At 32.8% G+C, this 27,940-nt stretch overlaps 2 protein-coding genes across 8 annotated transcripts in view; one reads left to right on the top strand and one right to left on the bottom strand.

Moving 5' to 3' along the window:
- LOC148627005 (phosphatidylinositol 3-kinase regulatory subunit alpha-like) overlaps nucleotides 1-2,751 on the top strand; it is a 136,802-nt gene extending 134,051 nt beyond the window's left edge. For all 4 annotated transcript variants that reach the window (XM_088565428.1, XM_088565420.1, XM_088565403.1 and 1 more), the window contains one exon: nucleotides 464-2,751. In XM_088565428.1, the coding sequence (XP_088421554.1) occupies nucleotides 464-704 (241 nt within the window). In that variant the 3' untranslated portion in view covers nucleotides 705-2,751. The remainder of the gene's footprint in view (nucleotides 1-463) is intronic.
- Nucleotides 2,752-11,351: 8,600 nt separating this feature from the next.
- Nucleotides 11,352-27,940, bottom strand: part of LOC148627004 (uncharacterized) — a 35,512-nt gene continuing 18,923 nt past the window's right edge. For 2 of the 4 annotated variants that reach the window (XM_088565366.1, XM_088565385.1), the window contains 8 exons: nucleotides 25,437-27,476; nucleotides 22,950-23,111; nucleotides 22,057-22,125; nucleotides 21,274-21,373; nucleotides 20,889-21,044; nucleotides 18,458-18,483; nucleotides 15,577-15,736; nucleotides 11,352-14,304 (listed from right to left, as the gene is read on the bottom strand). In XM_088565366.1, coding sequence (XP_088421492.1) covers nucleotides 14,246-14,304; nucleotides 15,577-15,736; nucleotides 18,458-18,483; nucleotides 20,889-21,044; nucleotides 21,274-21,373; nucleotides 22,057-22,125; nucleotides 22,950-23,111; nucleotides 25,437-27,476 — 2,772 coding nt within the window. In that variant the 3' untranslated portion in view covers nucleotides 11,352-14,245. Of the gene's footprint in view, nucleotides 14,305-15,571; nucleotides 15,737-18,457; nucleotides 18,484-20,888; nucleotides 21,045-21,273; nucleotides 21,374-22,056; nucleotides 22,126-22,949; nucleotides 23,112-25,436; nucleotides 27,477-27,940 lie in introns of all 4 variants that reach the window. The other 2 variants (XM_088565376.1, XM_088565393.1) reach the window with 2 other exon arrangements.

Genomic DNA, 27,940 nt, shown 5'->3' with positions numbered 1-27,940 from the left:
TAAGTAAAAACTATTTGTTTTACTTAGTTATGATTTTAACTTGTTGGTTTTGGTCAAAGAAATCCTTGTTTTACTTGATAAGATAGAGTTACCTGTGTCCAGGTCAAATATCTTTAAAACCAATGTACTTTTAAATGCAGGAGCTGAACTTAATCAGTACCTAACATTTCACGATTTCTAGGTTAAATATATGATTTGATAAGTAGTCCCATGTGTCATGTGATGATGAGAAATCACTCGAGTCTAACTTGATATCATATCATAAAATGTAGAGCAAACCATTGGATTTTGGATAAATAGGTCATAATGTTAAGATAAACATTATGAATCAGAATTATCTAGGTCATTCAGATAAGATACATCAAAGCCTGCATTCATCCAAAATACGCATTGCATATTTAAAAATTTTGTAAAAACTGGAAAACATTCAAATAATCATATTAATTTTTTTCATCTTTTTCAGATTTCAAGGTTCAGTTGGACATTGTTTAATCTATAAAGACAATAATAAGTATGGCTTCACATCTCAACACTGTTCATTTAATGACATCAATCTTTTAGTGGAACATTATAGCAGAGAGTCTCTAAGGGAACATAATGCTAATTTAGATGTTAGATTGTTACATCCTGTGCACAAAGAGTGCAATGCTGCTGGACAGCAAATTGGCGATAATGTCAATTATTTACAAATGAATCAGAATTGATCATGTGATCCATATAGACCAATGAAATAACAGTATTTTTATATACCAAGGACTGGAGCATGGACAAACTATTTACAAAACTCTACCCACTAGAAAAGTCTTTCATAATGTTGATTCCATGCAAAAGATGAGCTTGGTTGCAGTCTGGGTTGACTATCTGTTGTGTCAGTGTAGCCATTACCAAGTTAATGAACTTGGCTCTATAGCCACTACCTAGTGCATGTGGTTTGACTTTCTAGCCACAACTGAGTGCATGTGACTTGGCAGCAGTGCCACTGTTTAGTGCTAACCAATTAACATCAGGGTTAAAACCCTTTGTAAGGTATGGAATAATGGGAGGTTATAAACCTCTATAGACATGATGCTGTACTCTGTGATTTACTTGTTTGTCTCCTAAGGAGTTAGTTATAAACCAAAAGGGCGAAATCTGAGGCTGCAATATTGTCTTATTGTACTGTGTTATTGAAATGTCATGAAATCTACCATATGTATCACATTACTTAAAACATGTTCTCACAAACAACTGTAAAAAGTTCATTTCCTTACACGTTGATAGAAAGCTTATTTTTGAATATATTAATATCTACTTAAATGGTGATACATTTGATGGATTGATACTGTATTCTTTCTCATGTTCAAATTATTTTTATATCAAGATTTTTACATAGATGATGAATTTCATTGATTTATAATAGCTGATATATTGTGATTTTCTTCTGCTTTCTACTAAATTACATTTTGATGGGATTTTTATAAATGGGTAATTGGGCATCAATAGTGCAAGATATTGCTTACAGTTGTTATAAATAGTAAATCCTAAAACCTGGCTAATTATACAAGTGCTTCACCATAACTTACAAGTTGTTTATTTGTTAAACTTACATACGAATGTGGTCTATTGACAAGAATTGTGATACATTGTTTTAAGGTTATAAGCATAATAGTTATTGGGACCAGTTGTATACAAGTATCAAATGGTTTGGTCTGTTCAGAAATGTTTCTGGCATATTTTTAAAGTATGAAACAAATTGCCTTCCATTCTTTTCTCTAAATTATCAATAATATTTTGTTTTGTTAGATGATAATAGGAGATACCTCATTGATGAATGGCTATCATATGAAATCAAATATTTTTTTATAAATGTGATGAGAGTAGTGTTTTAAACATGATGCCTTATAGTGTAAAATGCTGATCATTTGTATGAAAGTTTTTTATGATTGACTCATCGTAATCATGTTTGTGATCAATGATTCATTTCATTGGTGCTAAATTGTAGCGGCAGGTTATAGGGCATGTTTCACTTGAAACAGGAGGGCACTGATCAAACTTACAACCCCCTTTTTCTCCTTGCACACTTTAAGAGGGATAAATTTTCTATTTAAAGGGGTCAGATTTCATACTGTGCCAAGAAATATTCATAACTTTTCATTATCTGTAGGAAGTAGGACCGATCATGATGTGTTGTTGTAGTGATTTTAGATCCAATACATTGATGTCTCGTTTAACTGCTGATATATTATCTATATCAATCTGGGTTAAGGGGGTTTCAACTTTTGCACAATTTTACCCCCTGTACAGCCAGTACAGTTAATGTCATGTTGGTAAGCATCATGTTTTCAAGTTGAGGACAAAACAAATTTTTTATGCATTTTTAGTTGAATAAAATATTAAATCATCTATGTTCAGAATAATTTTAGGGTCTTTTGATGTCCATTTGTCAATTCACAATGCTGCTATTTTTTTTTTTCTTTTCTCTGATTCCATGACCTTTAAATTATTTCTACATACTTTTTTTCTGTCAGTTGTGGGAATATTTTCATTGCTGTAATGTGATGGGTTTACGAATGGCAGTTCATAGTTTGACATTCCATTCTGAAGTAACTTTGACCTTAGCTTTTCAGCTTGGCACTGTTCTTGACCCTTGACCTCAGTTATTTTCACTGATTTCTCCTTGTTGTATTGTTGGCATGCCCATAATTATCATGTATAGAATTGCTCATGCAAGTCACATAAAATCCTACAAAATAATAAAATAATGAAACTTGATTTGTATTTTTGTTTGTTTTTCCTAAGTTCATCCTTTGAATACATAAACCGTAAAGCAGTGCACTCAGCAAAATAATGGTGTATTCAGAACGTACAGCACATCTGAATGAATGGTGTATTCAGAACTTACAATACATCTGAATGAAAGGTGTATTCAGACCATACAGGACATCTGAATGAAAGGTGTATTCAGACCATACAGTACATCTGAATGACAGGTGTATTCAGAACTTACAATACATCTGAATGAAAGGTGTATTCAGAACATACAGTACATCTGAATGAAAGGTGTATTCAGAACATACAGTACATCTGAATGAAAGGTGTATTCAGAACATACAGTACATCTGAATGACAGGTGTATCCAGAACTTGCAACACATCTGAATAAAAGGTGTATTCAGAACATACAGTACATCTGAATGACAGGTGTATCCAGAACATACAGTACATCTGAATGACAGGTGTGTCCAAAACATAGTACATCTGAATGAAAGGTGTATCCAGAACTTACAATACATCTGAATGAAAGGTGTATCCAGAACATACAGTACATCTGAATGAATGGTGTATTCAGAACCTACAACACATCTGAATGAAAGATGTATTCAGACCATACAGTACATCTGAATGAAAGGTGTATTCAGACCATACAGTACATCTGAATGACAGGTGTATTCAGAACTCACAATACATCTGATTGAAAGGTGTATTCAGAACATACAGTACATCCGAATAAAAGGTGTATTCAGAACATACAGTACATCTGAATGACAGGTGTATTCAGAACTCACAATACATCTGATTGAAAGGTGTATTCAGAACATACAGTACATCTGAACAAAAGGTGTATTCAGAACATACAGTACATCTGAATGACAGGTGTATCCAGAACTTACAACACATCTGAATAAAAGGTGTATCCAGAACATACAGTACATCTGAATGACATGTGTATTCAGAACTTACAACATATCTGAATGAAAGGTGTATTCAGAACATACAGTACATCTGAATGACAGGTGTATCCAAAACTTACAACACATCTGAATAAAAGGTGTATCCAGAACATACAGTACATCTGAATGACAGGTGTATCCAGAACATACAGTACATCTGCATGAAAGGTGTATCCAGAAATTACAATACATCTGAATGAAAGGTGTATTCAGAACTTACAATACATCTGAATGAAAGGTGTATCCAGAACACACAGTACATCTAAATGACAGGTGTATTCATAACTTACAGTACATCTGAATGACAGGTGTATTCAGAACTTACAACACATCTAAATGAAAGGTGTATGCAGAACTTGAAATAATTCTGAATGAATGGTGTATCCAGAACTCACAGTACATTTGAATGAAAGGTGTATTATCCAGAACTTGTATATAAATTGACATTTTTTTAATGAAAGAAAAGTTGCATAAAACAACATGAACTGTCTACAGAAACTGTAATAAACAAGCTAACTTTCATGGGCCTCCAGTCTTACCGGGACACTTGTTACAACCCTAGTGGGAATAATTCAATGTGGGTCCTGAAAAATTCAAAGATTTTCTGGAAACCCTCAATTCATGCTAATTATCAGAATACAATAGCATTAAAACCTATGATTTTCAACTCTTAATATTTCTATTCCCTATACTCAGTTAAAATCCCGACTCAAACACATTATACATCGTTGTTACTGAAATAAACTTACACTAGATACCTTTATATAGTACTTGGTAGAGACTCCTCACTCTTAGTGAAAAACAGTTCTAAATCCAAATATACCCGAAAAATATGTTTTCAAAATGCTGTATTTTTTATAGACAACATATTTGTCCAGTGTGGTGGACCCGTTTTTCATCAAATGGAAACAAATTGTGCTCCTTTACTTGTTGACCTATTCCTTCATACTTATTAGGCTGACTTACTAGCTGATCTGATCCAAAAGAAGAACCATCGTGTAGCCAGATCCTTTGATCTCAGTTTCTGTTATATAGATGTATTACCGTTAAACAATCCTAGTTTCGGGGATTTTATTCATCACATCTACCCAAAACAACTTGAGATGCAGAATACTCGACAGACACTCTGAAGTCAGCCTCTATCTTGACCTACACTTAGAGATCCGTGGTGAAGGAAAACTATTGACCATACTACACGACAAACGACGACTTTTCATTCCGTGTTGTCAACTTTCCTTTCATCTGTGACAACATTCCTTCAGCACCTGTGTATGGGGTTTTCGTTTCACAACTCATACGTTATGTCAGAGCTTGTAATTACGCAGACTTTTTGTACCTCTAGACCATCTGAAACAAAGTTATATTACCACAAGATTGGAGTTATCATTACAGAAATTTTATACTCGTTGTGCGTTACGGTGTATCTATCTGCACCATGAAAACCGATTTAACGTGTCATACTTTTCCTTTCCTCTTTCGTCTAACCCGGACTTTAATTTTTATGAGCAACTCGCCTGATGTTTCTAGAAAAGCAGAGGACGCTTACTATACTGATGCACCTGGTCCGTGCTCAGTTTTTAGTGGAGTCCGAGTTGTTCATTTACTTTTGTTGCTTTGTACGTATTATTTTTGGTTATTTTAGCTCTTTGTTGTGCGCGTCTGTTTTCCCTGTCTTGTCTTTGTCCCTGGATTGCATTCTTTTGATTTCCGCTAAGATCTTGTTTCCTTTGAATTCTCTTGAAGTAACTTAAGATTGCTAAGAATGATGGGTGAACTCAGATTAAAAATATGCCTTAGTGTGACACAACTTCTTCCTACAAAGTAAAAATTGTATGTAATTGGCTGTTACCTCATATAATTGAAGTAGCCATAATGATTAAAATGGTTTAATTTACAATACTTCACAAACTCCCTGATGAGAACAACATAGTACAACTCCATACAGATATAGCCGGTTGGGAATATCTTCTTAACCTATGACTCTTAATCAGTATTGGTTCCATATAAAGGATTAAAAAAGTTTGAGTTTGTTGGAATCGTACATTAGTCGATTAAGCACCATTTTCTTTATATTTGCACGATTCGGAGATGTACAAAGAAAACCGGGACAGAAAATTAGAAACACAAAACAATAAAACTCTAGGCAATAGTCAAAAAAGTTAAAGTCCGTATGACAAGTAGCAACACTAAGGTAATCTTATCTTACACTGTACAGCTGAGTTAACTTTTTCATTAAAATTATTTGAAATGTTAATTATGATAAATATATTATATAACTATGAAATATGGTTTATGAAAAATTCTTTTAATATTTCAAAACTCATTAACCGTGCAGAGCAACATATCTTTGTGATATTTCATCTTTGGAAGATAAATGTAGTTTCGGAATTGTCCATAAAAGATACTGCAAGTCAATCTTTGGATTAAAGAACTGTAGGTATTATAGCAGCAAAATTGGAACTTGGTAGACTTTCTTTAGCCACCTTTATTAAAACTCAGTTGTTTTATTGACTAAAATGGAATTGATCCATTATTGGACGAGGCTTTTCTACTAAACAAACCCTTTGATAACTAAGGTTTATATACTTAGTTTAGCTTTCCCTCAAATATTTTTAATCTGATTTAGATGTAGCAAATTTCAGTAATTTTGATAAGTCTCTTAAAAATTTTAAACTTCCAATAAAAATTGAATTAAAAAAGGTCTAACAGGACAAATAAAAATCAAACTTTTTCGATAAATTACCACCTCTCACTGATAGTTCAAAACTATTTCTTAATAGAAACAGAAACTAAAACAGAGTTTAAAATAGAAGAATCCCTTTTTGAATTGAATTGAGTTTTGAAATTAAACAACTCAGGACCATCCACTGTCAATTGAAACTGGTCGTTATAAGAATATCCCAAGAGAAAATAGATTATCCACTAAACATAATAAAATTGATGACGAGTTTCATTTTGTTATTGAACAAAATAAAGCATGAACAAATCAGTTTTTTTTCTAAGATAACTGATACTGTTACTTAGTACTAATCAACCAATCAACTACTTCTTAATCAAAATATGGAAGTTTTACCTGCAATAAACGACTTTATAGATATATATAAATTCAGATGTGTGCTAAGTTGAATCCAGTGGTGTGCTAAGATAAAGACGGTTTTCAGCAGGACAGTGACATAACGAGCCTTCATTGCAACAGATATTATCTTAGGCAGTATTTTGCCCGGGGTAAACAATCTTCGAACATTTTAGTGGTTCTTGTGTCTTCCTACCGAAAAAGAAAATCTATTTTTTTAATTCGAAAAAAGCTTTGTCCTATTTGTATGAACAAGGTACATGTAGGCCGAGAGTAATTCAGAGTTCACACATACGAACGCCTATTACAGATTTTGGGCATTATAACCGTACATCATATCTAGTCATATTTGTTCACTGCTACAAACACCCAAAACCGAGTTTTATAAATGCCTATCTTTTTATTACTTTGTAGGAGTATTCACGGTTATGAATGCACATCACAAAATGACGAGTTTCTGTTAACCGTGTTATAAACACCCACTAAAGATGTCTTCCTTCTACAAGTGGTGGGACAAGTTTATCAAGATTTTCTCCGATGTATAGCTCCAAGTAAACCATAACATAAATCATAACCAACGATATTGTTTTAGTAGAATGATCATAAAGATATATTTTAGTCATGTGTCCAACATTTACAGAGAGAGGTGAAAATGTATGTATAACAAAAGGCAAACTTAATCGATACATGTCTGTAGGGGTGGTTGAGTATTGATTCATTGTGAAAAATATTAGAATGAACTGGGTCTACATAGCCCCATCAGCTATGAGATAACGTAAGGGTATTTCTCACTTTGGGTCTGAAAACTTTTTCATTCATGTTATACAGTAGACAGGGTGAGGTGCATATCTTCCTCTGTCATAAGAAATGGTAAGAAAAAGGAGAAAGCACACGTTAATTGTCAAAATCGAGCGACGAAAAATAGGAAGCAGATGTGCGGTTGTCAAAGGCAACACCGAGCGACGAAAAAGAGGAAGCTGTTCGGTAATTGTTCAGAAGAGAATAAAGCGACAGAAGAATTAAGCGAACAATATGTTCAGGTGACAGAATACAGGACAAAAGTTGAGAAACGACATATGCAATGCGTGAAGCAAACAATAGAGGGTCGAAATGAGAGAAACCACATGTTCAGTTGTCATAGATAGAACAGAGCGAAACAGAGAGAAAGCACGTGTACTGTTAACATAGACGAAAAAAGAGAGATCAAAGGAGAGAGGAATGTCATGCTTTGTTGTCTTTGGCAGAATATATATTTTAAAAATGCAAGAAAACACAGTACAGAACAAAGAGACGGACAGAAAATAGAGAAAAGAGTTTTGTTGTCATGAACAGAATAGAGCGACAGAAGGGGAGAAAAAATAACATGTTCGTTTGTCAGTTTTAAAAAAGCAAGAGAAAAACGCGTACAGTAGCCATAGGCAACATTCAGCTACCGGACAGACATAACATGCTGAGTTGTCATGAGAAATCAAATGTAGAAAGATTGTACAGTGACAGATGGTGAGAAGTTATGTGTTATAGCAGAGAGTTTATATCAGAGTGTAGTAATAAGTCCCTACTTATAGACAGAGCAGGAAATAAAATGGGAAAGAAGAAAACATCAACGCATTTGACAGTGTATACGTAAGAAAATCGAAATATTCACCTTTCATAAAGGTGTAGAGTACTTGTCGTAGACGGTGTGGAGACAGTGAAGGCACCTGACTTCGTTCGAATCAAGGTTAATTGATCCATTAAAATATCCCATTTGAACCCGGATTCTGCCATCCCAAGAGGCATTTGAAACGAAAACAACAGAAAAGCCGATACGTCAATTCATAAACTGGACCAAACTTTATTGACATATTCTTCTGCCTCACCGAGAGCATTATCTGCCCTGATTAGCCCTTCACAAAACTAATCCTTTGATGTTTTAAAGTTTAAATCTTTCTATTCTTCGGGCCTAAAAAGGCAATTAATAATTGAAAAACAAACACAATCTAGGCCAGGGGTCAGTACTTAAAGTGGAGGGTATACTCGACTTACGATTGTTCTACATATGATAAGACTGTGTATCAATCAGCAGGCAGAAGGCGATATAGGGCAATTTAATTTGTATTATTTCTTGTGTACGGTAATCAGATGCAGTCGTATAAAAGTGTCTACCGGACCACAGACGAGTGGATTACATCAGGGTAGATTGTACAATTATCACTATCTAAATAACGTCAGATAACCCAAACTTTGTCCTAGTTTCACACAAAAAGTGTCATTTAGTTACTGGATCATAGCTGTAGCCGATTATAATAACTGTATGTAACTTGTCAAGTACTGATGGTATCTGCTTGAAGTACCTGACACCGATAGGATCTGTATTGGTAACATACAAACTTCTTCACTATTTTTTTATTGAAGAATGTGCCATAAAATGCAGATATCGTTAATTAAGTGAATTTGATAGTTTTTTTTTCTCACCAAATTAAAACCCTTTTAGTTTTGCAGATACTTTGTCTTAAATTACAAGAACCTAAGTTAGCAAGCGTGTTAGTAAGTACAAAGTGATCTTGATGTAGTAGCAAAATGGGAACAAGACTGGCTAATGATCTTCCATCTTGATAAATGCAGTTTTTTTTCTCTCCAGTAAACGAAAATCCATCCAACACGATTATATTCTCCATAACCACACTCTAAAAGTTGTCACATCAGTTAACTATAATGTACCTAGATGTCACTCTACAATCTAACTTTAAATGGGACAATCACACTGCCGATGACATCAATTCAAAAGGTAATAAATCACTCGGATTCCTCAAAAGGAACTTGTAGATAAGCAACCAGTACACCAAAAGTCAATCCATGCCAAGCTTTGTATGCCCCAAATTCGAGTATTCCTCCTCAATTTGGGATCCTCATACCCTAGTCTCTATTTCGAAGATAGATATGGTTGAGAGGAGGGCTGCTAGGTACGCCTGTAATAACTACCACAACACTAGTAGTGTTTCTGCCATGCTCCCTTGTAATAATGTATAAGATCACACATCAACTTGTTGCTATTCCAACAGGCACAGCTTTTAAATGTTGTTCTCTCCTCCTTCATTCGATTATTCTTTATCTCTTGTTCATAGGTTTTTAACCACAAATGTTTACTACTACTGCTCTTTGCACAGTTTTTTTCTATTTCAATAAGTTTATTTGTTGATGCTTAATGTACATGTATACATGTATACAGGCCGCGCATTGGTCAGTAAGCAATCACTATATAAACTTAGATGGTTTACTAGAAAAGTTAAAGGAGAAGCGATCCCCTGCATTCTATGCCGATTCCCTATACCGCACCAGAAAAGAGAACCCACTAAAAAGGTTTCTAAGAGGAGAAAAGGGAATGGAAAATACATCTTCCTATAAATGACCAACAATGGGTTTTCAATATCAGCAGATCAATCCCTTTTGACTGTGAAAATCAATCCCATCTTAACTTCATTCAACGAACTTTAAAGTGAATAGGTCAAAATATGGAGGTGCTACCCATGTGTCAAGCTCAAATCAAACTCCTAAAAAGTTTCCCTCGACTTATTTCATGAAATGCAATCCAAGCAATGCTTTGTTACTACTATATAGCCATTCACCAAAGTTAGTAGAATATTAGTAGCGACAAGACCCTACGACAAAACGGATAACGAGCAGATGGGTAAAAATTGTCGCATATCGTAGCGCTGTTTTTTTTTTTTTTTTAAATGATGTACAAAGTCATGTATTATATACAAATGTATCACAAAAAAGAACGAGAAAAGTTGCAAAACTTCTCTTCTGTACTGCACAACGGGAGACAATCCAAGCGAAGTAAAACATATTCACAACGGGAGGCAATCCAAGCGAAGTAATACATATTCACCTACTTGTGCAGTGAATAGTAAGCAATTTTACTCGAGATTTATTTTTCTTTTTAACACTATGTACATTTAACGAACATACAGATTCTTTAATTAAATCGAGATAAATAATACCCTTCATAATTATCAATAGGACCAAGTCAGACTCTACTTATTCCAACAAGAAAAAACAATCTTACCATTTTTAACTAAAACAATTCTAATCATGACACAACGAAAAATTCACAATAAAAAGCTTATCATCTGTAGATTTGAGTGTCAATGTTCAATTTACACTTGAATTCTTCAAACGTAGCAGGAGAAAATGAAACATTTCAAAATAGCTACTTCTATGAACTATGGCGAATCAAACTGACATTTTCTAAAGTCTCTGCAGTACTGAATAGAGTATCTTTTTGTGGTTGTGTCAGTTCTTGTGTGTTTATCGTAGAGTGTGAAGTGTGACCTTGTGATCAAAATTTAAGACCGTTTTACCTACTAAAATCTTCATCTCTTTTCCACCCCAAGACATTTATACAGGTATAAAAAGAAGAGAAACTAATACAGATTACTGATGCTCCTGAATTTGACATGTTTTTGTTCTATTCAGGTTATAGGTATCAATCTTAACATAAATTTGGTAGATTGGGTACACAGTATCATTTTTTTAAATTTCTTCTGTTAAAGAACAATGGTACCACTAAAGTAATAAAACTAATGGTTTTACATAATAAAATTTTATTTCATGTATATGAGAAGCTGGTGACATAAGTAAGAGATCAAAAGTTTTTTTGTTAAAAGCAAATAATGGCAAATAGGAGTAACTAAAAGAAGCATCAAAAGTGAACATTTTATTTTCACTGTCAATTAAAATGAGTATGATATGAATATGAGTAATAGTTGAGAGCTGATAAATTATGTTAAAAAGCTGTTTTTTTTTTAAACATTCATGTATTAAATCTTGACATGTGACTGGAGAAAAACTGTCACTAGTCAGCAATATTTAATACTTCAAAGAACACAGTAAAATATACAGTCATTTATCATAACACTATGCTTTCCATTATTTTAAGCTTTGTTTATTGGTTTCAAAATTTTGATTTTTCTATATTTAAAAATATTATTTCTATTACATTTTTGTAGGTACATATTTGTCTATATTTTGTATATTTTCAAAGATTCTTACTGAAAAAGTTTGTTGAAACAAACACCATAAGTGTCAAGGAAGTATATAAAATGAAGGCAGCTTTAAGATAAAAATTGTCAGTGTAATTTTTGCTTAAGTTGACAAAAATATTCCTCTTCCTTGTAAGTTTATTAAAAATTAAACTGCTTCAAAGCTCTATTATGAATTTCAAAAATAATACTACATGTTCTTCAATGGCAAAAATTTTTAAAAATCCATTCACTTGAAACATTTACATTTTTAACACAGTATTATAAATCTACTTATAATGTACTTCTATCAAAGGTCATGTAACTTTGACACCACAAAGGTCATGTAACTTTGACACCACAAATGTTATGTCTTACTTCAATTACAACTTAATAAAGTCAGAAATAATCTTTTCATGTTCGGAAAAAAAATGATCGATTAAAATATAATAATTTTAAAATAATCAACGAAAACATACAAAAAAGTGAATGAGATAAAATTTATGCACAAAGAATAACTAGAAATACAACCATAGTCACTGCCACATGTACAAATGAAGTTGGTGAAAATTACCTATAAAAGATAATGCTCTAAATTAAAACATAGTTAACTTTCATATTGACCAGTGCCATATAGTCACACGAAATATTGACCCTGGGTTAAAATCTCCCAGTAAAACAATAATTTATCATACCTCTTGTATTATATTAAATGCTTTCTACAGCAAACAGTATTAAAAATGCAGGTCAAATAATCATAAAATGGGGGTTACCATCAATGTTAGTGTATTCTAAATACAAGTTATCAATCACAAACTGGATGAATAATAAAAATGTAAGTAGAATTCTACTGTCGTTTGACAAGCATATGTGACATAAAATTACATCTAACATTCACTTTCTCTTTTGAATTCGTACATTTTTTACACTAAAAAGCAACAAGTAACTTGGATGAGGTGGTTGTACTTCCTTGCTGCCTCTTTTTGTATAATTTAATCAATGCCTAACTAATGCCCTATCTAAGTGAAAATAACAAAAGTACCCCTAAAACCCCAACCTCAGGAAGGTGAAACATTATCACAAGACAGAATATAATCTACTGAGTGGAGATAATAAATACAGATACATCATGAACAGACATTTAAAACGTGTGGTACATGTATGTAAAAAAAGGATCAAACATTCTTTGCATATAAAACTTTATATGTCGTGACTACTTTGAAGGCTGCTGTTAATGATCTATATTTTTTTATAAACAGATGTATCACAATATCTAACAGGCCAATTATATGAATTGAAAAGTATTTAGATATGATTGATGTACTATTATGTAATTTAGTCACTAAGTAATATTAAAAATTATTTCTCTTATGTTAGGTCTTAACTAGGGATGGCAAAAGATATGAAATTTTATACTAGAATACTTGAGTACTTGGATAGAACTTCATGATTTGGTAAAAAGTATCAGATTTTTTGTTGGAAAGCAGTATTTTTCTTACAACCTTCAATACTCCCGAGTTGAATTATAAATATACTAACCATCTTTCCAACAAATAACCTTTCAAAGTAGCTATTATTATATTTTTGTGTTTATGTACCAAATGAGAGACATGTAAAAAAAATCATTGAAAAGTTAATGAGAATAGACTTGCTTTTCCTAAAAGTCAACATTTTGCTTTTCCTCAAAGTAAACAAAATATAGGACTAATTATGTGTACAAAACTACATTTCATCATTAATTAGCAAATGATGAATGTTCATTATATATCAATCACATTGATTAACAATCAAACACAAGTTTGTCGCCTACCAGTTAATGATCCATGTAAGTGTCCGTCTACAAACACCTTTACTAACTGTTTGTATGTCGTTAATTGATATTAATTAGTATAATACAGGGAACTTGATGAAATGCATCAAGATATTCAAAACACAAACAAGTATTTCAACACATAATTTGTTTCTTAGTACTTCACCTTATGAGTAAGTACTTGAGAGTTTTGTTGTCATCCCTAGTCTAAACAATAAACATTAAAATATTATTTCCCAAAACTTCTTTGGAAAATTAAATTCCTTTCAGTTTAATTCCAATGTTCTGCACATAATTCTTTGGAAAAAGACACTGTTTCTTTGAGAAAGTCTAGATTTAACACAGAGCCATGAAAGTAAGCACGATATACACATAGAATTATTGGTTGATTTGTGGAAGTACGAGTTAATGTCGCTCCATATAATGGCTTAAGGACAAATTATCAGTAAACAAAATACCAACTCATACTGCTCATGACAAATTTAACTTCAATTTTTTTTACCACTCACATTCTTATGGGTGATTTCCAATTTTGATTGGAGGATTTGACACATTGGCCACCTCCAAAATGATCTATGTAGTGCAGGAAACAATACGACTAAACATGTCAATTAATAATAACACTATTAAAACAAGGCTAAAACTAGGTATCATCTTCTCCTCCTTCCACTGGTCAATGTATTAAGGCTGTCTGGGTGTAATGCGTATGTAATGTAAGTTAAGGACTAACTATATATATCAAACTACTACCAAGACGTAACAACACAGACTGATGAATAGAAAACCTGGCACCAATATTAAACCTCATTCAATACTGCCTAACTTTAATCTCACTGTCTGCTACAGCTGCATTCTTTGAGAGTTTACACAGAATACAAATTACCTATTTAAAAAAAAATTACCTTAAAATTTTAAAATAAAATTTCAAATCATTTCCATTAAGATTTCCTTGAAGAAAAATTGAGGAACCATAAAAATCAACAAGACTGTTCCAGCATGGGATCAAACATGCTGTTGAGAGTGGATGGTTCATTAACTTTTTAAAATTTGGAATGAAAGGTGTCCACTTGAGAGAAACCAAAGGTCCATCATACAGCTTAATGTTAAGTTCTGAAGGACCAAGACCATGTTTATCAAAATGTTTATCTGTGTCACTTTCTGTGAATATTTTAAAAGGAGACCTTTACAGCTGAGAGATAGACTATAAACAGGAACTTGTGTTAATAATGCCACAACACTGCATTTTGGTTTTTGGAATCATAAAAATGACATATTCAAGTTTTATATCATTCAATTAAAAAAAAAAACAACAACTCAAAGTTGAGATGTACCATAATGAGAAAAAATAGAGAGCAATGCTAACTTAATTGATACCCCTACTCCCACAAACAATAACATATATCTTTTAACTTCCAGAATAATTTGACTCAAATTCTTAAATAGAAAGTGCACAATGGGAATATCATGATTCTGTGAAAATTTCATTAAATTCCATTCAGCGGTGGAGAGGGAGTAATAGCAAAGAAATGAGCACTCTCTGCAAAAAAAAGGACAGATGGACACCATACCCACAAAAAAAAAAAAAAGAAAATAAGAGGTGTTTAATAGATAGAAGGTCCCCATATTCATAAACAACAAAATTAACCATAGTTTATAATGTTCTGAGTGAGAGTCCAAGACCTAAGACCCACACCTATTTGAATCCATGTCTGACAAATAGGAAGTGTGACTGAGCAAAAAAGTTTGCACATCATACAAACCATTAAGGTGCAGACTTGTTAAGGTTTGCTGAATTATTTTTTTTTGACAAATAACTATGGAACAGACATACACAGGTATGAACACCAGTAAAACTTAATGTCCCTGATGCCTAAAAACAGGGCATGAAAATAATCATTTAAAGATAATGGACCATTAGACTTTTTTTATACATATACTCAAGAACTAGTCACCGTAAGGCAAATTTAAAATAAAGGATATGAATTAATGCTGACTTCTTGTTTGAGTATCCCTGTCAGGATAAATTCTGAAGTAACGACTGGTATACCAGCTTTCATAGCTGTCTTACAGACTGAATCATCCTCAGGACAGGATATTATCACAGTATTATTTCCCCCTTTCCTTGGCATGGTGGTCAAATACTGAAAAAGAAAATAATGTGCACTTCAATTCCTGAATACTATGATATTATAAAATTTTATGCACAGACAACTCCCACTTTCCTTGGTATGGTTGTCAAATATTGAAAGGTATAAATGTAGGAAATAAGATACTACAGCATTTCATGAATAGTCTACTTATGTACTCTTCAGGTCAATTCCACCTTTTCTAGTTTATTTATGTACTCTTAACAGTGATTTGTGATACAATCTTTCTGAACTTTAAAATGAGCCATAATAATGTATTCTCTCATTAATCTATTGACTTTATTAAGGCCATTTACTTCTTATTGAAATAAGACAAGAACTGCTTCCATAACAAAACTAGGCCAGTAGACTTCAAGCATGCATGTGTCTATTTTGTCAATTTCATTTTCTTTCATAGACATGTATTTTGTTTAACAAAAGAGCAATTGTAATGTTATCCTGCCTTTTGACAAGAGTCAATATTTTCCAACCTGGCAGCGACTCAAACAACTGAACTATATCTAATCATTTATTACCTATCAGTGAGGAGAGTTTTACACCTTTTGACAATTCCCTGAACTGTACATGTGTATTTTATTAGCAAGATCAATGGGTGACCACTGTCCCCATCCAACAAGAAGTGACTGTTGAATGGTGTTAAAATAAGTAGGGAAATCAATTATGTGTGTTTGAAAGTGGTCATTTATCAAAGGTGACTATAAGGACAAGTTTTAAAATGGCCGTTCCTCAAAGGTGACTTTAAGGACAAGTTTTAAAATGGCCAATCCACAAAGGTGACTATAGGGACAGGTTTGAAAGTAACCATTTCACAAAGGTGACTATAAGACAGGTTTTAAATTGGCCGTTCCTCAAAGGTGACTTTAAGGACAAGTTTTAAAATGGCTGTTCCACAAAGGTGACTATAGGAACAGGTTTTAAAGTAACTGTTCCACAAGGGTGACTTTAAGGACAAGTTTTAAAATGGCCGTTACACAAAGGTGACTATAGGGACAGGTTTTAAAGTAACCGTTCCACAAGGGTGACTTTAAGGACAAGTTTTAAAATGGCCATTCCTCAAAGGTGACTATAGGGACAGTTTTAAAGTAACCGTTCCACAAAGGTGACTTTAAGGACAAGTTTTAAAATGGCCATTCCTCAAAGGTGACTATAGGGACAGGTTTTAAAGTAACCGTTCCACAAAGGTGACTTTAAGGACAAGTTTTAAAATGGCCATTCCTCAAAGGTGACTATAGGGACAGGTTTTAAAATGGCCGTTCCTCAAAGTTGACTTTAAGGACAAGTTTTAAAATGGCCGTTCCTCAAAGGTGACTATAAGGACAAGTTCATCAAATGTGACTATAAGGAGAGGTTCAATTATACTACTTTCTTTGAACTGTTTCAATTCAATTAGTTATCTTTACATTCTATTTTTTTGTTCTGCTTTCCAAGAGATCTTCAACCACAATATTGAATTACATTCAAATCATGTACCAGTACTTAACTTCAAAGATAAGAGAAAACTGAATATAAACTGTTGTAATTTCTGTAAGCAGGTACAAGATTTTAATCAGAATCATTAATGTCATATTACCGAGATTAAAACTGGTTCATGATCATATTATCAAATAGGTGTTTGAAATAAAACATGTCGACTAACAGCTTTAGACAAATTGGTATAATATTTCATATCATTCTACAAACACAGACTAATAAAATAAAACAAGAAATCTATGGGCAAATGTTCCTTAGTGACACCTCTGCACCCCATCAATAATGTAAGGTCAAGGAAGTCAATCTATTTGTATAGCACTTTGAAAGGGATGAAGAAGTAGATAATTTAGTGAATAGACAGCTTTCACATTCACTTCCATACTGAAAAAATTCTGAAATTATATCAAGGTCAACAGGCATAAGATTGGGTGTCATTGGGAGCCAAGGGAAAAACAACTTTATTCCATTACTACAAAGAATTTTTAAATGATACATATACCATAGAAGAATTTCAGATATTTCATATTTGGAAACGTATTCCCACATTACTAATACTATTCTTGCAGCCTCCAAACCCGATATCCTTTCTTTGTCTAGTATAAAACTGTTTCAATCAGATTAAACATAAATGGTGAATGTTAAAGTTGTCAATTACTCCTTATATGCAAAATTTTAGTCCATAAAATGATTGTTTCAACTATCTCTAATTTGAATTAAAATTTTACTATAAAAAAAAAAAAAGATGCTGTCATAAGCATCTTATGAATAAAATATCTTTTTGAAACTTGCATGAATACCCTTTTACTTCATTCAAATTATGGTAAGAAATTAACAAATCGGAATATTTTGCATAAGACAACCATCTTTATGCACCTGAGTTGACTAGACTAATCAAAATATTAGCATGTACATGTAATCAAATACTATAATTTTGTAGCACCTGTACAAAAAATTTGCTATTGCGGTGATATGACCCTAGTCGCCGAAACAGCATTAAAAAACAACAATCAATCGATCAATACAAAATTTTTTGGGGGTTCAATGTAGTTTTGATATTTTTGTGATATTTGACTGTCACATAGACTCTACCCTTTTACCGATCTAATTATGTCATGAGTTTTTACTGTAACTGATACCAAAACTTTTTCCAAAATCATGGTTAAACATCTATATCTTTAACTTATATTTGAGTTGTTAGCTTCTACTAAGTTCAATCAAGGAGCACTAAATAATTTATTTACCTACCTCACCACCTGCACAACTTATTATCTCTGAAAATATATGAGAGAACTGCATTAACTCACTTTAATTCAAATTTAGTTCTGTTGTGTAAACTTTGACACAGATAAATGAAGAGATATGTTTTGAAGGCATTTTGACACAAGTACCGTATTTTCCAGACAATAAGTCGATATTTTTTTCAGCAAAGTGTCAGCCTTGACTTGTTGTCCACTTCGACTTATCTAAGGATTTTTAAAGAAAAATGTTCATCGACAATGCTTTTCATTTAGATTCGTTTAGTTCACTTTTGATTGCTTTAATTCAAAATTTTTGGTAAACTGCAATCAACAAAAGCCATCACTCAAACAGTGAAACCTGCGCCTGAATTTGTACAATATTGATCATTGCCACTATCCTTTATAAATGAATATGATTACATTAATAGAAAGTCTGGGACTTTGAAACCGTAAAAATATATAAATAAACTCTAGAAGACATGTTAACAAAACTGTTTTTTAGCTCGAAAAACATTATCGAGTGTTTTGGAGTTATTGGTCCTTTAATTTGCAAATTTATACCCATTTACAGTATGTCGTAACACATTCGCACATGGCTCAAATTATAATTCAATTAAGGTGTTATCTAAATTGCTAATTGCAACCAAATTTGCAGGTAACAATTACTTTTAATTGTATTTCTTAGTACCAGGTTATATTGTTTACTAATTACCGCTCTTTATTATGACCAATTCATCAAACGAATTTCCTGCTTTTTTCACACATGGCTGCCCATGTTTGACATGTTTACGATTTCGTATTCCTGATGATCTATGGCGTCATGGCAATTGACACGCCATTCAATTAAAATAAATGAACTCGCGGACAAAGTACACTTTAACAAAAACACATTTAATTCCGAAATCTTATACTTAGTAACATCGCTGGAATAATATGCTGCTGAAAACAAACCGCTCAACTCGGATCTCTGCTGACACGTACAATATAAATGCACACGTCTGACCCTCGACTTATCTATGTTTTTTTTTGTCGATTTTGGTAAAGTTTAGGCAATTCGACTTATAGTCCGGAAAATATGGTAATGACAGAATTTTAGTGAGCAATTTCACACACCACACTCATCACCAGAAAGTGATCAATTCTAATCAAACTCTATGGATAACAACCCTTCAAATAAATTTGAAGGATGAAGATTCTATACATGCAATATAGCTTAAATCTAATTTTTGGATTACTTTATGAGTGGAATTTTTTTTTCTCTGGGTGATGTTATATTTAGAAGGTCAAATATTTCATGTTTGTGGAAATTTTCCTGAAAAAAAATCTTGCTGAAATATTAAATTTTGTGATGTTCTAAAATATCAATCACCTTCCCTAATGGTACTCGGCAGCTAGACATTTTTGATGTTTTAGGTAAGTACTGTTTGGTCAATGAGAGTCCCGTATTTGAATCAGTCATAAAACAACAAAGAAACTTTAACCCAGGTTGTAGCATATCCAAAAAAAACAACTGGCCTTTCTCAAAGGATTTCTATGAAAATCAATCCTCAGCTTTTACTGCTTCCATCACTTCCTCTAAGTTAGTCAGAAACTGAACAAAAATTTAAGCTGTAACAAACTAATCAAAAATGCTATACCCTCTGTAACTTCTTTGCATTGGGTAAAAATATTTATTTTAATGATGTCCGACATCTTACCATTCTATTCTACTAAACAAAATTTTCTGCAATGATAATATAGTATTAATGTATGGCCTTTTCCATGGCCCTGTAACATGCCGAGGTATAAATAATGGCCAAGGATGACTGTAATGGACCGAGGCAATGCCGAAGGCCATTATTAATACCAAGGGCATGTTACATGGCTAATATGGAAAAGGCCATGCATTGATACTTAAACATGAAAGTCGCCTTTTTTCTTCAGCATTTCTGTATAGAAAAGTATGTGCTCCTGCTTCGATATTTCATTTTTGCTGCCTTTTCCAATAATCACCCCCCTCCCCCAATTGTAACTTTAAAGCTCAAGATTAAACATACATAATAATTCAATATATTTAGTCCCAGTACCATCTTTCAGCAACTTTAAATATCCTCATCTATAATTGAATTATTAGGTCACTCTTAATTAAAGTTGTCACTTATTTTAAAAAGTGTAAGCCATTTTGATTTAGTTCATAATGGCCCAGTATTGATGCCCTGTTTTGAAATTCATAATGCATGGCTGTGATTTCCTAACCGGCTAAAGGAATTTCCGGTTTCGTAATGACCAGTTATCGAAATTTTCGGTTCATAAAGGATGGACATTTCTATACATATTGTAGTAAGTTGGTTAATAAATGACTACTATATAATGGCTCCACAGAGTCAGAATAGCTTGCCTGTTGACATATACATACATCATAACTTGACACAACCCTGACTATAATACTATTGTTATACCTGCCATCTGACTAGGTTCTGGTTTGACCGACTTGGTCACATGTATCTTGTAGCCTTGTAATAAACTCGATTCCTTGGCTTTCTCTAATGATCTCAATAAAGAAAATTTATACTGCTTTTCTGTCACAGAATCCTTAACTGGAAACTTATTACAGTCTATAAATAAACATACCATTAAAATGTGTTATTAAAACAAAAATTAACTCTGACAGGTTGCAATTCTGTTTACTTTCCTACATGCTATCCATTTTTATAATTAATTTACTGAAATGACTTTTACAAAGCATTTTGAAAAAGCTTCTAGTGATAACTAGTGTTGATTAGCACCAGCTGATATCTCCGTATATCTAATGTGCTAAACAAATAAATATCAACTAAGACCTACCTACAAACATGGCTGACTGTTTACAGCTTTCTATCCACTGTAAGGTCACAATTGGTATACCTCTCGCAAGACAACATAAAAACTTGACTGTTCTCCTTATCTGAAATTCAGGAATAGAAACTCGTATTGCCACTGCATAGAAACAATACACATCTTAGAAATTACCTCCAATCAAAAGGAATGTTAATGATCATTTTAAATTCATTTTATTTACAAACTGGACAGCAATAACAATTATCTTACTAGCAAATCAATGATTCAGTTATTGAAAAAAATAAATATACGTATTTTACTATTTGTAATGAAACTCAGTATGCAGCTTGATACAACTAGAGGTCAACCATGACAGATGATACACACCATTCAAGCTTGATACAGCTCTGATTTTTAATTAGGCAAAGAACAGAACTTGCTCAGCATTGCACTGGCCCCTTTTGGGCTCCTAATTCCTAAGTCACAACCTTCAAAATCATTCCAGTTTAACCAATTGTTATTACTCAAGTAATTGTCCAGACATCAGTAAAATGCTTGTTCCTGGCCCGTTTATTCTGAATGGTTCATGTTACAACTCTAAGAATTAATCCCAGCGTTCCTCTAGTGGTTTGGCATCTTGCAGTTCAATTTAAAACAGATCTATACACTAATAAAGTTATTCTTTGGATATGAAATACCTATGGATGATAATGATGATGACTATGATACCATAATATGACAGCAAATTTTCAGTGGTCATATAAAAATATGAAGGTACTCCAATTTCACCATTGATATAATAATTCTTACCTTATCAGTAACAAGATGTGTACACTCTGTTACAGAACTGGCTATTTCACCTCCAAGCTCTTTAATTACCTAGAGATATATAATGCATAAGTTAGAATAGTTACTGTATTTTTTACCTACAGTATGAGTGGATGTGGAGTATTACTTGAATTGTCAAATTTTGACCAATTCTATAAAAAAAAGATATAGATAAATCAGTGACAGACATGAATGCTGACCTTGTTACAATTAAACCAAGGTTATCAGCAGAGATCTAAGTACAGTGCATTCATAACATTTTATTCCAGCAAATTACCTCAATGAGACTGTTTATTTTGTTTATTAAATGAAATATATTTTTTGAGTTTTATCATCTTTTTCTTAATGTGTGTCAAAACCTGGACAATAAAAATGATCATACAACATTCAGCACCTTATTCCATAAATCACTGATTTAGTGGAACATTATAGTTGAACTCGCAAGTAGTATTTAATGTTAAGACTATCATAAGAGCACTTATAAAAAATTTCTTTTAAAAAGCCTCTTCAAGAAAAAATAATGGGAAAGCAGGTAATATTAGTTTTGTTTCATAATTAAAACTACTCCACTGCTTCATTGTATCAAAAACTTTAGGACTGACAATAAGACTGATTTAAAAAAAAAAAAAAAAGATTTCAATTGATTTCCTTTTAACTGGTTTATAAATGTGAAGTTCATGCATAAATCATTTTAACCTTTAACATTAGTGTACATGTATTGCTATTTGTTTAAAGTACTTCTTACAGAGGCAAATGAATTAAAAAAATAATGCAATTCTCTATTATTCAGAAGGTACAAGGTAATAATGTCTGAAAGATTAAAAGCAAAATAGAATAAACTCAGTAAAAATATCTGAAGAATATTACAAGAATACCTTCTGGCTATGCTCATCAATGACCCCTGTAAAGATGACCTTTGGTTTGGCCGGGTCTAATGATTTCCTCCTTAATGATGGAGAGCTGACTCCTACAATACTAGTTCTCTTTGGTGTAGAAACATCTTCCTTGACTTTCTTAATTGGGCTTTCTTTACTTTCCTAAGGATTAGCAAAATCAATTATCTTTACAAATACAGCAAGACAGAATGTCACACCTAAACCTACCAATCAATGGGGAGAATCCCACACCTAAACCCTACCAATCAATGGGGAGAATCCCACAAAATCAATGACAAATTTTTAATCTCCCTCATAAAAATGTACGATTTGTGGGAGAATTTTGGTTAAAATTAAAGAATCTTAATGAGCGCGCTCACATACCCCACGCGTCCAAATGTTGGATACTCTAGTAAATTTGTTTCTAAGAGAAATACATGTAGAAGGACCCCAATAAAAAAAGGAATATGAGTGTTTTTTAGGCTTTAAACCTTTATTAACTAAATTCAGTTGCTCAGAACGGTAGTTTCAAACTCTAGACTGTGATTTCTTTGAGTTTTAGTTAATTCAAAGTAAACATCATTGTAGCGGAAGAAAACATACACTTGACCTGTAACTTATCATGGTGAACTTATATACCAAAAATCATGTCATAATCTGCAAGCGTTTAAAAAAAAAGTCTGGAAAACTGATGATGAACTGACGGAAGAACGGGTCAAAAACATTCCCCCGCAACTTTGTTGTGTGGGGTATAATTATTTTATTTTCTGTGAAAAAAAAAATATATAATTTAATTTTTACATAAAAAATATGCTTTTATACAAAATCTCTTCCACAGAAGACAGTGGCGATAAAAGAAACCTCTCACATGAACTGTCCCAAAAATGAACAGTTATGAGAATGTGTCTGTTTTTCAAGCAATCAGCAGATAATGTGACAATAAAAGTAACAATCAAGATTTTTGTTATTTCTAAAACCACTATCTGACATTTTAATTATATATTAGAATGCAATATATGGTACAGTATTTTGGTGTGTACTATGTGCATATTTTTACATAGAAATTATTTCCAAAACATGAGGGTGTGTATTATACATTAATACATAAGAATTGGCCACGAAATTAAAAGATTTTGGTACATGAAAAGACATTGCGTAATGTAAACAAACAAACCGGAAGTGAAATTTTACTGAAAGAAATTTTATCTACTGGTAATCATCAAATACATCTTTAAGTATTAAATTTTTAGTGATATTTCCTTCAAATCATGTTCAAATGACTTAATAACATGTTTCAAACAAAGGTTGTACAATATTTCCTTCTTATATATAAAACAACCACAAACCTAAAAGTAAAGTCCTTTTTTTGTCAAATCCTCCTTATCCTTTTACAGCTGAAAATGATTATTCTGATACTTATTTTAATAGTTTCTTACAATTTTCTTTCTTAAAAGTATGTTTTTAAATGAAAAATTGTTAAATTTGAGTTACAACCAAAACCGGAAATGTCCGATTTTCCAACTTCTTTTTATAAGCCGTTTCATACATCCTGTGTCAAATTTATCATGCTTCGAAATTAAAATTATCCAATTTTTGTAGCTACTGATGTTTACATGATATTTTAGTGTGAATATAAGTTTCTTTTCTTCATATTTTCATAGGAAATACAGCATCAAGGTAAATAAATTGACCGATCAAGTGCAAAATATCAATTTTTTTTGTCTTACAAAATTTTACTGCAACCTAAGTCTAAAAACCTCTTTTTTTACAAGTTTAGACCTTCAAAATTGTACTGTGCACAATACATAAATGCACACTATAAACACCAAAATATGGTATATACAGTGTTCTTTTTTATCAGTTTCATTAATAGACAGTACGAAGAAAAATCTTACTATTCACAGAAATTTGATTATGAACAGTATCCTTATTGTTGCTTGACTTGCCAGCTTTAAAGTGCAAAGTTGATAAACCAATAGATTTCTTTAAACATGTTCTCGAAAGGCAGACACAAAAAAAAAGAAAAAAAAAGTTTTTTGACACTATCACTGTACTCTCATGTACTGTGAAAGTACTTTAATTTATGGATACCAATTTTCATGGATTACAGAAGAAACACAAGTATGGATTCTTGAATTTGTGGTTTTGAGTATACACATCAATGGGATTCCATAGAAAACAAAATTTCATGGTTTGGTCTACCCAAGAAAACCACAAAAACTGGTACCCCAAGAACAATAGTACCGTCACAATATCTATTTTTGAGGTTTGTCAAAAGTTCTATAGTTCAGGGATTTAAAGACAAAAAAAAATTGATGGTAAACTGTTTATCTGATTAACAATAGACTATTATATAGTTGTTACCTGGTGACTATTATATAATTCTTCAGTGTAGTACTAGTAAACAACAAAATACCATGTAGTAATTTCACCAAGATTTTTTTCTCTTCATTTTATAGGAAGCTACAATATCTATCAGAATATTACCTCATCACTTGCCCTGCCTCTCTTCCTTGAACCAGTTTTTGCTGCTGCAGAATCCTCATTATTATTTTCCTTCTTTGTTCTACTTTTATTATTATATTTGTCCTTATCTTCTGAATCATAAATCTCTTCCACAATACTAGCTCTACTTCGTGCTTTCTTGTTAACACTTGAATCAGGCATATTGTCTGTTTTTTCATTTTTTGCCCGTTTCGATGTAGATGACTGATTACTAAGTTTATCTGAAGAACCTTCTGATGAATCACGTTTTCTTTTCCGAGGTTTACTGTCACCATTATTAATCGTTTCTATATAGTCTTTAGTTCTTGAGCTAGATCTTCCTCGTTGACCAGAATCATCCAAATTGAAACTTTTTTCTTCCTTCTTTACACTGTTTGTAAGTTGAAGTTGTTTAGATTGCCTAGAAATTCTCTGAGAATCAGAGGTAGATTTATCTGACTGAGTATCTGCAAGTTTTTGACCACGTTTTCCCACAGCCTTAGGAGGTGGCATGACCTCATTGGCTTTATTGTCACAAATGGGTTGTACAGACATCCTACCACGACGACTTGTGCCTGGATTAGATTCTATTCTATTCGGAGGCTGAGGAGATGACCTTTGACCTTTACCTTTACCCCTAACACTGCCTGCATCACTATCCTGACTATTTTCACTATCAGATTCTTCAGTTTTATTTTGTCCTACTTTAGAAAGTCGTCCTTGTCTTCTCACAGACTTATTGTCATCAACTGTGGAACTGTCATCAACAACAGCTGATAGTCCACGCCTCCCAGTTGGTTTAAATCTTTCAGATTCATCATCTTTGTTATCTTGTTTAACTAAACCTGAACTTCTTCCTCTCCTTCTTGTTCCTGCCTTATTACTTTTATTTTCTGTTTCATCTTTCACAATATGCTTACCCTTTCTGCCAACAGTTTTTGCATTTTTGAAATCTTTTTCTGATTCACCAGATTCTCTACTAGGTATACCAGATGACTGCCTTCTTCCACCCTGCTTGGGTTCAGTTTTACTTTCACCTTCATTTTGATCTTCAACATTACTTTCAGAATTACTCTGATCAGAGCTTCTGCCCCTTCTAGTTTGCCTTGTTACAGTTTTTGTATCACTGTTAGTTTTTAACTCTACTTTAGTGTCCTCCTCAGCAGTCATGTTAGCACCTCTATCCCTCCTTCCAACAGTCTTTTTAATATCAGCAGATTCTGATCTACGATTGTCAAAGGATATTGTCACTTTCCCTTCAGTTTTAGTTAAACTAATAGAAGTTTTATTTTCGCTAGTCTTAATATTGGATTCTGCATCTCCACCGATGTCACTTTCTTGCGGGCTCTCTTTAATGCTGCTAGCAGAAGTCCCTGGTTTGGCTAAAGTTGATGCTCTTGACCTTCCTTTACGAGAAGGTTTTTCTTCCTCTTTAACAGTTTCTATATCATCAGTATTTATCAAATTAACAGACTCATTAGCCTGATCTAATGTTTGCCTAGTAGCCAGAGATTGTTCTTTTCCTGTAGATACAGCTCTCCTACCCCTAGTTGGGAGTTGATCTGATTTAATTGTATCAGTGACATGTGATTTTCTACCTTTTGTAACTTTGATAGTATCAATGTCTTCCATCTTTTCTTCACCAGAACAAGAACCTCTGGTTGACTTTTTTTCTACTTTTTCTGAAACTGTTAATTGCCTATCTTGTGTAACACTAGTTTCAGGATCCACTTTTACGACATCTTTATCCTCTTTGTCATGCTCTTGTTCTTTTCCAGATTTTATAGTAGCTATCTTCCTACCCCTACCTTTAATTGGTTTATCAGTGTCCCCACTCACATCCTTAGCAGGTACTTCGACTTTTTTTCGCAGCCTACCCCGAGGTATTGCTCGCTGTTGCTTATCAGCTTCATCTTCTTTGGCTTCCTCTTTTCTTCTGCTGTTGACCTTTTTGACGAGTGCCTCCTTTATTTTGTCAGTAGTTGGACTTTTCGATTCAGTTATGTCACTACCTTCACTACCAGTGGTGGAAGATGAAGGAGTCTGTAATAGAAGACATATCCATAAAGTTGCTCAAAAAAATCTGGCTTTTAAATTTACTATTTCATGGCAAATAATTTCTTAACCTTCATTTTAGTGCTGTATTCACACTTAATGCACATATGCTCAGCATTATTCTATACACTTCTGTTCTAAACATAAAGATCATCTACTTGTTCAACAAAAGAACTGTCTGTACGACTCACCAAGATTTTGTTCACAATGAAAGAAAGACAAAAATACTGTGAAACTGTTTACTCGCATGAATTATATGTGGATCCAAAAAAAATCTAGGGACTTTTTAGATGACCTTAAATTTTGATTCTTCAATTTAAACTTTCCCTACTAAGTTCAAGACTTATTTCAAAACTTGTGGCTTGGAATTACATCAATTTTATTGTATTTTGTTTTGTTTTGTTTTTTTTTGTTTTTTAACTTTTTTATTGTTCATATCTTCTGTTCTGTTT

This window comes from Perna viridis, chromosome 1, assembly GCF_037379345.1.
Source record: "Perna viridis isolate PV_CMFRI_1.1 ecotype Kerala chromosome 1, ASM3737934v1, whole genome shotgun sequence".
NCBI classification, from domain to species: Eukaryota; Metazoa; Mollusca; class Bivalvia; order Mytilida; family Mytilidae; genus Perna; species Perna viridis.
Note: the sequence above shows the minus strand (reverse complement) of the source record. Positions and strands in the feature narration are given on the sequence as shown.